The sequence below is a fragment of the Thermobia domestica genome, chromosome 7, assembly GCF_964235325.1.
Source record: "Thermobia domestica chromosome 7, izTheDome1.hap1.1, whole genome shotgun sequence".
NCBI lineage: Eukaryota > Metazoa > Arthropoda > Insecta > Zygentoma > Lepismatidae > Thermobia > Thermobia domestica.
In genome coordinates, this window is record NC_137460.1 from 201115335 (window position 1) to 201131276 (window position 15942).

Sequence of the window (15942 nt, forward strand, 5' to 3'; positions counted from 1 at the left end):
ATCACGCGTATTTGTGTGAATTTTTTTCGAAAACGTTTTCCGGAATTTTGTTGGTATTGTTTTAATTTAAGAAATGAAAGCGAGAAAGTTTGGTACGATGCCCCTTACTTTTGTACAATCCGCGGCAAAAAACCTGCAACATGAGGATGTAAGTTTATTGTGAAACTACGCCTAACAGAACAGGGAATGAACATAACGTCTAAGTGGAACGAATCACGCCAGGATAAACCTCAGCCTCCTCCCGTGCACACTTATTTTGGAGCAAAATACTTCGTCATTTAACAATAAACTTATATGCTCATGTTGCAGGTTTTTTGCCGCGGATTGTACATTTCTCAATATCAGGTGAAACGCCCAGCTTGCTGACTTTCAATCCCGACAGAAAAAAGTTTCAAAATATCCACAAAATATACGGAAGTCGTAGGTGCAGCGTGCAGTTGTCTCGGGGGTTTCCTGGTCAGGCCTTAATTTGTAAGGCAAGTCTCGTATGTCTATACTCAGTTCTCCAAAGCTACACTTTTTATTTGTTAATCGTAATATCATATATCGCTCAATTAATCAGCTTCATCTGTCAAAATTCAGTTAATTGAATTCTTTCTGAGAAAGACCAGTCTTAACTAGTGGTGGGCCCCAAAACCAGTTTTTGTAAATTTTCAAAAAAAAAAAAAAAAAAAAAAAACTTTTCTCCAAAACCACTTCGCTTTCTCCACCATACTAAAGAATTCAACTAGCATGTTTCCTGCAGTAGTTAAGCTTTTAGTATGGCGCTAATCATACTTCAAAACGACTTTGCATAAACCGGGATATGTTTAACTGCTTCTGTTGTAAACGGATCCGATTTTCAGAGAACTACGAAACTACTCTGGTGAGAAACCAAACCAGGTTTTGTAGAGAACCGAAATGTCGGTTTTTCGGATTTCGATTTTTCTAGAAACAGTTTTTTATTAAAAAAAACGGTTTTGCCCATTCTTAGTTTTAACTGTTCATAATCTATTGTGTGCGCAAGGAAAGGTGACTTCTGACAGTTGAGTAGAGCACGTGGAGTATTGGAGGCGCTGTTGCCAGAGGCTCCGCAACCGAGACAGCATCTCTGGCGACAAACTTGAGGTTTAACAAGTCGTCTGAACTACCGGCAACAGCGCGGTCAATGACCGTTGCCTAGCAACGGCGTGAAAGAATACTACTGTGATTGGCGAACAATCCTCCCTCTCGTTTTATTTACAACTAGGGGTGGGCAAAACCGCTTTTTATAAAAAACCGGAAACCGGTTTCTAGAAAAACCTAAAGCCAAGGGGGCGCGGTGGCTCAGTGGTAGAGCGTTCACCTCTGGTGCTTGGGGTCCCGGGTTCGATCCCAGCCCCCGCCAAGTGAACTTTGTGGTGGACAAACACCGTGCTCGTGGGTTTTCTCGGGGTACTCCCGTTTCCTCCCACTTTCTTCATTTCACCATTTCACTCATCTCTCATCATCACCGTCTCCTTTAGCCTAACCGGCATAACCGTGGGACGTAAAACTCAAAGATTTCATTTCATTTCATTTTCAAAAACCTAAAGCCGAAGAACCGGTTCAGTTTTTACCGAAACTGGTTTCGGTGAAAACTTTTGGAAGACACATAAATCTATTTCTGTGGAAACAGATTCGGTTTCCGAACGACGAAACACTATTCTGGTCAGAAATAGAACAAATTTTGAAAAAACCGGAACCGGTTTTTGAAAATTCTCCTAAAAACTGAAAAACTGTTTTTGTGCCCACAACTATTTACAACATATGTAGCTATCTGTCAGAGGCCACCTTTCTGCAACCCGTTAATAGGTCTGTTCTAATTGAGAACTACTTTTATTCAAATATCTAGATACCAACATTTCGCCACTTGTATGAAGTCTTAGGTTCGAACCTGGTACTTCACAATGAAAAATACTCAGGCAGCTCTTTGTGGAATTCATTATTATTGTTATTGATAGTAATAATAACCGGAAATCTATCTTCACGGATAAATAAATGAAGTAACCAATATTATTTCCAAAAATACTGAGGTCAGTTATCTCTGATGTTCATGTGTTTCAAATTTTCCGGACTTACACAATTATGTAAAAGTAACTATGTACCTTAAAAGAAGTGTGGGCGATTGATTACCTTCTCAGGATTAGTGCTGTGAAATGTGATAGGTTAATGCCTGTTGAACAGGTAGAGTTTGAGAGTTGATTGTATATGGAAGAGAAAATTTTGTTTACGAGGCTAACGAATGCGAATATTTGTGCTTCAAATAATCCTTACATTACTACATAATCATGTTTAAGTATTTTAAGGTAAATTTGTTAACTGAAAGTGTATCAGAATATATCGTTCTTCTTTATATGCCACTTCTAATCTTGTTCCTTTAGTCGCTCATTGATAAATTGTGCTGTGACATTTTTGTCTGGTTTAAGATAACCATTTATACTAGGGAAGGAGGGCACGGTAGCTCAGCAATTGAGCCCTTACTGCTGGTGCGTACGGTTCCTGGATGGATTCCCGGCCAAGTAAGTTTGTGATTGACAACATCGTGTCCGTTTTTTTTAGGTACTTTCGTTTCCTCCCACATTTTCATTCCAATTCTTCCATCATGACTTGCCTTAATCATCCGTATCCTAAATGACAAAACGTGGGATATTAAACTGAATTATTTCATTTTCATTTATACTGGTTTCTATTTGTATGAATAAACATCAAAATCCTTTCAGGTTATCTGTATATGCGAGGTGCTATCAAAAAGTCTCGACACTAATCTCCAGGGTTGGCTGGTTTAAACCGGCTGTTTCTTTTAAAAAAGAAAAAACTGGTTTAAACCAAAAAACAAAAATGTTCATAAAAGGGTAAGTGTTCGTAAAATCTTGAACACACATTTGTGAGTCATGACGTTTCACTCTCGTAAATTATAGTATTATATTCAGACCTAAATTCCCCATTCATTACTCAGAGATTAAAGTACGAAAGCAACTTTTGTTTATATATATATATAAGTTTATGAATGTTTCTTTTGTGATTTTTTCTAGTTTATTATTGTTATGCAATTGCAATTGAAGAAAATTCTAAATGTTGTTTCCTTTTAATAATTTTACTATTGATAAAATACATCGAAGTGCCGTACTTTTTTGGAAGGAGGGTCATACAAACCTCACGAGAGGCATTTATTGAAATCAGAAGTATCTTTGGTATCTATTTATGTATAAATTGGTCAAGCCAAAGTGGACTCAAATGATTTTTATCGACCAATTCCATTTCAAATCGTCCAGGCAAACCACAATTGGTCCCCATCATAGTCTCAGATTTCATTTATTTTTTATATATATATATATGGGATCTACATGCAATATTATTAGACCCATATTTTTTCTTTTTGCTGAAAAAAAAAATCCTTCGATATACAGCCTTCCAAAATGGCTGCCCTCCTCTCGGATTGCTCGAAAAACTGAAAAACCTGTCAAATTAAAAGTTTTGTTGTAGATAAACGAGTGTACTTAGTAACTTTATCGCAATAGCAGGAAGAGTATAAAGTTGTATGTTTCGGTGGAGGGCCAAAATTCGTCTGTTGGTCCAATAGGAATCGCGCAGTTCACTCGCAGTGTTGCCAACTTTGGTGATTTTTTTCTAACTTCAAACATATTTTTTCTGTCCTCACGAACAATATCAACCATCTGCTTCTAACATCGAAATCTACTCCATAAGCTCTCTTGAAATGTAAAGGACTTGCGTTTCAGATTATTACATCCCATGTTATAGCATGATGAAAAGCTGAAAATTTAAGACGCCATGTTTGGACGCCATTTTCTCAAAAAAAAAAAAAAAAACACCCAACATTCGCAATTAATTATTGAAATTTCGATTTTTGTACTTGGAATATAAATGTTTCCTACGGGTATTTACGTCCTATACACAAGGCGATTTGAAAGGAAGTATGAAAATTTTGAGAGATGAATCCTGACATCAAACCCAGTAGAAAAGTTCCGATAAACATGAGTCAAATTCCGCTTCGTTTTCGAATTACAGGGTTTCCAACTCGGGACCCAAAATCAGCTCGCGACAATGAATAATAAAATATAAATTTCGGTTAAATCAGAGCTATGTGTGTGAAAACTTTTGTTTCCAAATGACACTACGTGATTTTTATTTGATATTTAGTATTCATTAATGATTGTAAACATCGCATGAAGCACAATTTTCCCCACATCACCACAGTTTTCGAAAACCTACATGTATTTCATTAAAAAGTTTTATCTCGTTCGTTTTAGATAGTTTGGAACATTAAGTGTGAATTTCACTTGATGTTTGCCATCATTAGTAAAACCAAAATATCGAATAAAAACTACGTCTGTGCAAGTTGTAATAATAATAATAATAATAATAATAATAATAATAATAAAGATGATTTTATTTTTTATTATTGCAAAACCTCTCGTAACTCCACGCATCAATTTCGAACTTGTTCAAGAAGTTCTGCTGCAACCACGAAACAGTTTATTACGTGATTCGCTGTCGTGAACATCGTCCTAGTGTTCTCTACAATCATGAAAATTGTTTTCACTGGTAACATGATATTGTAGTGCACTAGTGAATAACAATGAGAAGTCCTATTACAGTAAGCAAAAAAATCACCTACGTTTCCAACATTGCGAGTGAATTGCGCGATTCCTATTGGACCAATAGACTAATTTTGGCCCTCCACCGAAACATACAACTTTATACTCTTCCTGCTATTGCGATTATGTTACTAAGTACACTCGTTCCTCTACAATAAAATTTTTAATTTGACATGTTTTTCAGTTTTTCGAGCAATCCGAGAGGAGGGCAGCCATTTTGGAAGGCCGTATATCGAAGAAAAATTTTTTTCAGCAAAAACAAAAACTATGGGTCTAATAATTTTGTATGTAGTTTCTTATTTTAAAAAATAAACTAAATCGGAGACAGTCGTGTGGACCACCCTGGACTATTTGAAAGGAATCACTCTGTCTTTATTTACTTTTCTAACTGATATGCACATTAAGTCGTCGTATTTCTTTAACTTGGACTAATAAAAGTCGTAGTGAACTAACTTGGACTAAATTAGTTCTTCTGGACTCTGCAGTATTTTGTAATTCTGTACAATGGTTTCACTTCTGCAACTGTTTATTTTTTTGTCCTTCTGAAATGACTCTTGATAATTATATTAACAAGTATATAAAGATCAGTACGCCGTATTTTTATCAGGAATCCTTCGTGAATGAGTCGGCAGACGTATCGCATTTATGCCCAATTAGTCCCAGTTTTGAGTTCAAAAGGAGGACAATTTCTCTCGGATGTAAGCCGAAAAGCCGTTTGGATTCCGCTTTAAGCTTATGTGACCCCTTTCAGCATAACCTGGTTGTTGCATAATAACACCAAGGCGAAACAAACTTATTTTTGTCCATATGTGATATTACATAGAGCAAATTATTTAAACCAAAAAAAAAAAAAAATTAAATGAAAACCATGGTTTTTGCCAACCCTGCTAATCTCCCTGGGGACGAATGAGCATGCACTTGATCAAGCTGCAGACCTGCCTCGCCTTTTTGGTTCTGGAGATGATGGGTTTTTCCACTGTGAAGACTGTTGCTTTGTCTCAGGATCCCACCTGTTCATCCAAGTTTCATCACTGAATTCTTGACATGAAGGACGGGTCATCCACTGCTTGCTGACAGTTCTTGGCAAGCTTCGACGCAATGTTCTTTCTGTTCCTGGGTCAACAGCCTGGAGACGAACTTGGTAGCAACACGGCGCATCTTCAAATCACACGCGAGGATTGCCTATGGCTGTAATTTTGTGGATTGTTCTCCGACGATCCTTATTCTCAAGTTGTCGAATAGTTTCAATATTTTCGGGTGTTATTCTCGTTGAAAGTAGTCTTGATTTCTCGTCGTCTTCCAGTGTTTTCCCGCTCTTGAGGCGAGCATTCTACTCCAAACAGCTCGAACGACCCATTGCAGTATCGCCGTACACTTGCCGAGTCATTTCAAGTCTCTCCGTGGCGGATTTGTCCAGTTTTACGCAGAATTTCACGTTCGCTTGTTCTTCTAACTTGCTGTCCATGATGAACTCGCAGACGTAGTAACGCACATGCTCAGAATAGCACCAGCTGCACAGCTCCCAATGTACACAGGACGATGACTCTTGGCACACTTACAAAGGTCGACGTTCCCTGTCCGGGCAGCTTTGCTGTGCCATCTGTTGACGTATTACAGAACTAGTCTAGAAACTTTTTGATACCACCTCATATATTGGCAGGATGCCTGTTCTCTGCGTGGAAAAAAATCAAGTTTAGGGAATATACTTTCTGATGCAAGTTCGGTTTTACTAGATACGCTTTCGTGCGTTTCCGTCCTTACAAGAAACACTTCTTAAGCCTGAATTTTTATACATGATTTCAATTATATGTGTATATATAGTATTTCATAACAACACTACAACATTTATGAGGTGATTCCTGATACCAAGATAAGACAAAGAGTATGGACCAACCTGGGTGCACAAATGCTTCCTTTCGGAGTTATTTGCAGCCGAAAACTTGAAAAAATGAACTTTAAATGTCCATAGCTCCAGTACTATGGGACCTACCGTAGATGAGTCAAGACTTTATTTAGGAACTAGTATGTGCCCTATCTAAATATTCACGTTTTAGAATTTGCTGTACTTCCGCAACAATTTTTATAGAGGCAGTTGGTGAGTACTTCAAACTACACACCCGTAGTCAAACTGCCTCTATAAAAATTGTTGTGTGAATACCTTAGGATTCTGAAACATCCATTTTTGGATAGCGCACAAATTAATTCCTAAGCGAAGTCTTGACTCGACTAAGGTAGATCCCACACAGTTTTAGAGATATGGACAGGTTAAAATTCATTTTTTCGGCAAGCTATAACTCCAAAAGGTATATTTAACTCGCTCTGAGGAATGTTCGCGCCGCAGAACCAAATGCATGTCCGTAAATCCTATCTTCCCCAAGCCATTGCAGTTGAAGACCTTTTGTAAAAACCAGGTTTGTAATTACAATCGTTCCAACTTGGGTTTCTGAAGGTCTTCTTCATAAACATCAACTGAAATTTCATGCATAATATATGTGTTAATCTATAAATATTGACCTTTTTATAAAACACCGAGCACCATGGTGTGATACAAGGATATTTCCCCACAACAAAAAGTTATCCCTTAAGTTTTATAAATCGCATCTTGTACAGTGAAGTCGGACATTTTGTCAGGGCACGCCCGTTGAACTTCTTCTACCTACATGGAAGAACTTCGCGAACTCTGCTTACTGCTTCTACCGAAGATAAAAGACGTCAGTGCTTTTACTATGGTACAGGCAGTCGCTGTCCATGAATTGCATATACCGGCCTGTAGAGAATTCCCCAAATTGTTGCTGAAAAGTGTGTTGATTTTTTACAAATGCTTCGATTGCTGTCAGACACCTGTTTAAAGAAACAATATGTGGATATTTTAAGTAAAACTTCAGAAGTCCAGCTAGATTAGTGCTTGTTCCAGTCTCTCTACCCACAAAATAACTAGAAAGAAAATGAAACAGGTGTAATTTTCCAGATCTTGTGAACTGAGTAAAATTTGAGTGAAAATTTCACCAATGTTATCTAGAATTTCTCAGTGATTATTGACGATTTATCTATGACTAGAGATATAACAAGTAATTTGCTTTGTTTTTAAACTTTTTCGTGTTCTGGAAGTCAAAAAGTTATTTTTGTTTATCTTTGCAGGAGTTATTTTTAGTGTTAAATCATGGCCTCTCGGAAGAAGTTGTTGCTAAAAGTTATAATCTTGGGAGATTCTGGCGTTGGAAAGACTTCTTTGATGAACCAGTATGTCAACAAGAAGTTCTCCAATCAATATAAAGCCACAATAGGAGCAGACTTTCTTACGAAAGAAGTTATGGTAGATGACCGAATAGTTACTATGCAGGTAAGTTATCTTCTTTAAATGTTTGTATTTTGCAGTACACTTACAGGTAGTCGTAAAATGTTTTTGGGTCATTTCTTAGGATGTAAGATGTGTGTAAATATCTTAAACAAATAATTCTATACTATGTTTTAGCCCCATCAGTTCAATGGGACTCTTTTGTTCTTCGTATTGTTGAAATGAACTAGGTAATAGCAATTGTGTAACTAGTTATTTCATATACTGTCGATATATAGATATCCTTTTGCAAGATGATACATGGAAGTATGGAGCATAAGGAGCACCAATCAGTTTTCACAATGTCCACCTTAAGCCTGGATACTCTCCGGAGTCTGGCTGGACATATGTCAAGAGAATTACGAACAGTATCGATGGAGAAGTGACTGGCTGCCTTCACCAGGGCGCATTTCAGGGAGTCCACATTAGGGTGTTTCATGACCATTGATTGAAGCACTGACTACAGTTTGTAGTCGAGTGGATTCAGATCTGGGCTGCAAAAGAGCCAATCTGACGTGGAGATGAAGTCTGGAATGCTGCTCCGTAGCCATTCCTATGTTTTCCGCGCCTTGTACGCGAGAGTAAAATCCTGTTGGTTGGGGAACATGTAGGTTCACAAGGGTTCTAACACTGTGTTTGGTACACGGTAGCCGATATCTCCATCTCTTGTTGAACCGTGCTGTGCCATTGAAGCTCACACCCCACCACACTATGACTGATGCTGGGTGATGGGATCTTTGCATATGATGGAAACACGGTCAACAGGGCGTGCACTGATGATGATGCGTACACATGGTTATTTTGAGGATTAAAGGTCTGATCAACTGTGAACACTTTCTCGTAGGAAAAGAAGATTGTCCTGTGACCATTTCCTGCGTAACGTTTGGAGAGACATTTGGCTTTCACCACTTTGGTGGCGTAATGCATGGATCTGGAAGTGACCCGTACGTTGTCAGTAGGCTCTGGGTTCCAGGCCTGATATTAAGCACTCGTAACATGGTTGGTTGCGAAGTAGACATCTCTCGGAACACTAATTGAGTCTTGATGGGATGTCACTGAATCCTTGCAACTGCGGCTTTAACTGCCTGTCGTGTCCTCACTGTGAGCGTTCTGCCACTACGCTATAGTCCATTCACACAACGCCGGATGATGCGGTGGACAAATCGTTCCCTGATTTTCAGGGAGTTCAGGGTGAAGAAGATCCGTTTTTGTGCAACACGATTCTCGTAGTTGCCCCAATCCATTGTTACATGTTCCCACTGTCACGCGTCTCACCGTAGAATGAACAGCTCAGGGATCCATTTCGCCCACAATATCCAGATGGCAGCACTTACTCATACTCAGCATGGTCAAACTGCGGTCAAAATCTCGTGACAGTTTTTATGAAAGAACTAGGTAATGTGACTTGTAGATCGTGAGAAATCAGCACTGGGATTTTGTGCTGTGAAAATTAAATAACTAGTACTTATTTGCTTCCATAATTGGTTGAGTAACGGTATTGATCACACACTGTGTAAGCACACAGATCTACTAAAATATGTAGTCTTACCTTGTATCACAATGTAATTGTATTTTTATCACGAAGTAGTAGTTTCAATGTTCGCTGATATCTGCCATTAGAAGACATCGACAAACTCAGCGCATACTGAAACTATGAAATTAAAATAAACTACTTCGTGATACAAGGTAAGACTGCATATTTAAATTGTCATTTATAACAAATTATAAAGCAACTGTTTCATTTTTGACCATGCTGCCAAGTTTATTTTTATGGCACAGTGATAAAGGGCTCACTTTTGGTGTGAAGGCGCACTGTCTCGATTCCACCTCATGAGTAGTTTGTGGTGCACAGTCTTTTGCATTTTCTCATTAGCTTCATTAACCTACAGGGCAATGGAAAGTCAAGCAAAAGATTTGAACTTCATTTCATTTCAGTGTGTATCTGTGAATTGAGAGATAGAGGTGCAGGTACGCTCTATGTCCTTCGCAAGGATATCAGTTTTTGAAGGATTTGTCTGAAGTTGAAGCCAATTAAACGCAGAGTTACGAATTCCATCGACTTAATTTGGATACCTTTCAAAAATTTTAGAGCTTCTGCAGATATGTCTTATTTGAATAGTTTCTGACTAATAATACGATGAATTCTTTATTATATATTGTAGACACAGTTTTCATAAAGTGAAAGAACAGACATGTTTGTTTCTCTTAAGTTGGCCATTCGATTGTATTTAATGATATACCGAAGGACAATGATATACCTAACATTTTTCTAACCTGGAAAATTGTTTTAACCCCTTGCCGTTCTTGACGCATTTACACGCATGCTTTCTTTTTTTTCAGCTATACATGGCTGTTCATAACGCAAAAATACGCTTATTTGCTTTGTTTTAGTACTGATGAATTTTTCATATGGCAGGATGAGTTGTCAAACTCATTCTGCCATCTAATCAAAAATTTAACTTATTGTAGAGCCTTGTTTTTTCGAATGTACTCAGTTACGTAGATGGGATTGAGATGGCCGGGAAAGGAGGGAAACGTTGTATTGCTGATCGTGGTGAGGATGATGATTCGTCTTCGTCGCCAGTGTGCATGGACGATGAATCTGATGTCCCTTTTTGAGAAAGTGACCAAAATCTTCCAGTGATAGTGAAGTTGCAACGGAAGTGGCTCCGAACGCCGAGAAAAATGAAATGGTGTAGGGTTAACTTTATATAGAAATATCTTGACTTCATAGCGCAAGAAAACAGATCGATTGAACGTAGATTAGTGGAAAATATTGAGTGACATGTATATTTGTATATATATATATATATATATATATGGGTGATTCCACGAAAAAGGGAAATTTTCACTTGGAAAATTTTTGTTCCGTTGATGGTCGCCTATTTCGATAAAAATATCACATGCACTTACTACTACTAAGTACATGTTAATTAGGTGTTCAGCAGAGCTGAATCGTTATTGGTGTAGTAAATAAAAAATAATAAACTTTTCAGCACCCACGGAGTTGAGATTAGTTAACACGGAGTTGAAAATTGCTGTGGAGTTGAGAAACGTGATACATCTGGGTGATAAGTTTTGGTTTATAAGTGATTAAGCTTATAATTTACATAAAAATTGAAATAATTTTCCAATAGCTTTTGTAAGTTAGAATTATTCTCCTTATGTTGAATAAAATTCTAACAAACTAGATGACACGTAATTTGTTATACAAAAATACTCCAGAAAATGTGACGTAAATAAGAAAAAAAAGAAATACACATACACCCTCCATTCCAAAAGAAACCGAACGTTTAAAAAAAACACAAAAGCAATGTACATTTTGGAACAAATCATTTTTATTAATCAATGTATTCCCCTTCTGCATCGATACACATATTTGCACGCTCCAACAAGTTGTCAAACGACTTCTCCATGTCCTTTATTGGAATGGTCTTTAGGACGGCGGTCGTCGCCTTCTCAATGGCATCAATCGATGCGTGCCACTTTCCTTTCATCGCCAAATGCAGTTTCGGGAACAGATAGAAATCGCACGGAGCGAGATCAGGTGAATAGGGCGGATGATGCAACCGAATAATGTGATTTTTGACCAAAAATTCAGTTACAAGTCGCGAACGATGTGATGGTGCATTATCGTCCAAAAGAGTCCAACTGCCGATTTCGCGATATTCGGGCCGAATACGACGAATTCTTGCCAGCAAACGCTTCATGACGCCCAAGTAAAACTCTCCAGTGACTGTCTGGCCGGGCTGAACAAATTCTTTGTGGATAATTCCTTTTGAATCGTAAAAACAAGTCAGCATCACCTTAACTTTTGACTTCACCAAGCGACTTTTTTTGGGTGTTCCTTCATCCGGCGCTCTCCATTCAGTATTTTGCCGCTTTGTTTCGGGCTCATATTCAAAACACCACGTCTCGTCACCAGTTACAATCGATTTCAAGAAGTTTCGATCCTGCCGAGCACTTTTAACGATGTCTTTGCAATGCGCAATTCGATCAACTTTTTGGTCTTCGGTGAGTTTGTGTGGTACAAACCGCGAATTAACCTTCTTAAAGCCCAAAACTTCGGTCAAAATGCGGTATGCGGTTGTTTGAGGAATGCCTAATTCCATTTCAATAACTTTCACTGACGATTTTTTGTTATGTTTGATGAATTCACGCACTTTTTCGATGTTTTCTTCCGATAATCCGGTTCTGGGACGGCCTGATCTTTCGTCATCATCGAGCGTCTCTCTACCCGATTTGAATCGCCTGAACCACTCGTAAACTTGCGTACGGGATAGACACTCATCACCATATGCATTTTGTAGCATTTGGTGCGTTTCACTAAAAGTTTTATCCAGCTTAACACAAAACTCAATTGCAGCTCGTTGTTTGAAACTCATTTTCCGACCGATGTACACAACACACTGACAGTTGAAACGCAATAACTTTGTTGCCGTGCATCCAAATGTCATGACATTTATACCAGTTGTCAATGAGGGACTACGCCATCTACCGGTAAAATATTACAACAGATGGCACTAGTGGTACTATTTGTTTTCAAAAGTTTGGTTTCTTTTGGAATGGAGGGTGTACACTTATCGAATATTGACAAATTATTGCGCTTTCAATATGTTGCCTATCACATGGAGAGGACACTTTTCACAAGCTTACGAAACAATTGAAGTAGTCACTAAACCTGTCTGTTGTCTACTTCATTTGTTTTCTGAGCTTATGTAAACCGTCTGTCTTCTCTGTGTGATCAAGTCAACACGTCGAAAGTGCAATACTTTTTCAACATTTGGTAAGTGTATTTGTATATTTGGTATATATACAAGGTGTTTCAAAACAATACACACATCGTTTGGGAGCTGATTCCTGACACCAAGCTAAGACGAAAAGTATAGACAACTGGGTGCACAAATGCTTCCTTTCGGAGTTATAGGCTGCCGAAACATGAAAAAAAAATGAACTTTAAAGGTCCATAGCTCCAAAACTATGAGATCTGCCGTAGTCGGGTCACGACTTCACTTAGGAACTAATATGTGCACTATCCAAAAATATGTTTCAGAATCCTGAGGTACTCACGAAGCAATTTTTATAGAGGGAGTTTGGCTACGGGCGTATAATCTGAAGCACTCACCAACTACTTCTATAAAAGTTGTTGTGGAAGTGCCGCAAGATTCTGAAACATGGATATTTGGATAGCGCACATACTAATTCCTAAGTGAAGTCTGACCCGACTACTGTAGGTCCCATAGTTCTATGCTATGGGCCTTTAAAGTTCTTTTTTTTTTTCATGTTTTCGGCAGCCCATAGCTGCGAAAGGAAGCATTTGTGCACCCAGATTGGTCTATACTTTTTATCTTATCTTGGTGTTAGGAATCACCTCCCAAACGTTGTCGGTATTGTTTTGAAACGTCCTGTATAATGCACACTAAATGACAGTGTAAGGCACTCATCATTTCTGTTTTCTTTCGATAATTCGATTTTCTTTGTTAAGTAGCCCTGATTTTCCACTCCAATGAAGGAAATGTCTTGAGGAAACAGGAAAGGGCTGTTCTAGTCTACACAGAATGGCAATTGCCAACGCTTTTTAAACGTATGGTTTAGTAGGCCAGGAGAAATTCCTCCCGATCCGCGTCATAAAATTGACTGTCCGTATATTGCCCTCAGACTCTTCGACAATCTCTGAAAAGAAAACAGTTAGTTGATCATAAGATTGAGACTTCAATAGGTTAAAAACAGATACCATCCATCTTGACTTGACTGAAGTTTTACCTCCGGCTGCCTGACAGCCCCAAATTTGAACTTCCGCGAAACACTCCTTAAATGGGCTAGGACCCACCAGCCGGCCTTTGAGTGTGAATGACACGTGGTCAGCGTGTCGGCTCCTACGGCCGTTGCGATGGTCTGCCTGATCAGGTTTCAGTACATCTCTACTCCAATGAGTTTTTCAATTGCCTCACTGTGCGAAGTAAACACCATTAATTTTTGAGCTCCCACCGGGAAACAAACCCAGGACCACGCACGAAAGGTGAGCATACTAGTCACTAGACCATAAACGAGCTTTATTTCTACCAATATATTTAAAGAACAAATATTTGGAAGAGCATGAGCATAACAAACACTATAGGATTATCAACTCCGTGAACTTGTCTCAACACCGTGGATTCCTTAGTTTTCAGATGGACATGGAGTTGAGAAAATCGAATATAATTTATCTTTACCGGCCCACTTTTTAACCAGTACATGAGAGTAATTGTGTACGAATTTTCTATGTTAAGGCGTAGGTTCCTCAAGGGAAAGAAGGTATATACCATACAAATACATTCAGTAATAAATACCATGGTGTTGAGTATCAATTAATATACGCATCTGCGTTCCACACACAAAAATATTTTTCCTATAGCTTTTAACACATGCACAAACTTTTTCTGTTCTTCAGTCAAACATGCCTGCCTTGTCTTCTTGTGGGTGTTGCCAATGTGGACGACCATGCTATCTGTTGAGAGCAATGATATTTTTTTCTATTGCCATGGAGTTGAGACGAAATAGAGGTGACAGAAACGAAGCATAGCCAAGCTTTCGAAAATAATCGTTATAAAGGTTTACTTTCCACAAAACCGAAACATTGAAGTGTTCTCTTCCATTTAATTACCATTAAATGATGTTTGATTTGCGAGTTCAGTTGTAATTTATTGATTAAAATCAGTCAACTGTTGACTGTGTCACCCACGGTGTTGAGAAATTGGGTAATAACTAATTTTTTACGTATGTTTCGTGTTATATTTGCAAACTGTTATACTTGGCATACCTACTTTGTGACTGTTACTACCAAACAAAATAAAAATGAGGTGATTCTTTCTAGTAGTAGTTTGAAGAAATGCCCGTGACAGAAAATTTCCCTTTTTCGTGGAATCACCCATATATATATATATATATATATATATAAACAAAACTTGAGGAGTAATGTAAGTCACTAGTATACAGATAATTACATCAGATTTCACATAAGTTGCATTAAATAACTTCCACACTCATTATAGCACAAAGTATGACTTACATCAAACTAGCGGTGCAATAAACTGCAGAACTCTGCCTGAATCCATAGTGGAAGCATTCGATTTGAATACAGAGTATAACCATAACAAGATTTTATTTAAATGTGTCAGCCATGATACTATTTCCCTGTCCAAAAATCTCTTCCTCATTAAGCAGCGTGGAAACTTACTACCACTCTTATATGTATTTATGCATATTTCTGGCCATTATCGGCATCTGTGACCGTAAGCCCATCACGTATGAAGGATGATGTCCATACGAGCACACTATCCGGGCAAGCGTTAAGGAAGTACCCTGAGACCTGTATGTTACGTACAGTCCCGGCATTTGCCTTCTGTGAATGACGGAAACCTTACTTAGGGTGGTTGGCCTGAAAACCTGTTGCACCTTTTCGACCAAAAGTGTTCCTACTGGCAGTCGAACCGGGACCGCTCGGACCAGACAGTAGAGCATTAGCAACTACGCTATGCTAGGCCACACACTACCACTCTTAACAAGTGACAATGACAATACCACTGCATATTTGCTCCTCAACAACTTCCCACCTTACGACTTTTCTTCCATTACTGGGGTCACTAAACTCTGCCATACACCACAATGGCTCAGTTATGAGAACTCACCTTTCGTCAGTGGTCCGTGATCCAATCCAAGTCTGTGTTTGTGATGGATTTTAGTATGACCTTCAGTTTTTTTTTAACACAACTCTCCATGCAACTCTATCCATCACGACTCTGGAACTCACTAAAAAAATAATAAACACTTCTGACCAGAGTATATAAACTTGTTTATGAAAAACTAAATTACAGTGTAACGGTTTCGACAACTTAACGTTGTCTTCATCAGACACTAACCCATCAGACTTAACGTTGTCTTCATCAGAGTTAGTGTCTGATGAAGACAACGTTAAGTTGTCGAAACCGTTACATTGTAATTTAGTTTTTAATA

General features: G+C 38.4%; 1 protein-coding gene across 2 annotated transcripts in view; it reads left to right on the top strand.

Moving 5' to 3' along the window:
• Positions 1 to 15942, top strand: part of Rab7 (RAS oncogene family member Rab7) — a 61555-nt gene that overhangs the window by 17991 nt on the left and 27622 nt on the right. For both annotated transcript variants that reach the window (XM_081765762.1, XM_081765763.1), the window contains exon 2: positions 7755 to 7956. In XM_081765762.1, the coding sequence (XP_081621888.1) occupies positions 7777 to 7956 (180 nt within the window). In that variant the 5' untranslated portion in view covers positions 7755 to 7776. The remainder of the gene's footprint in view (positions 1 to 7754; positions 7957 to 15942) is intronic.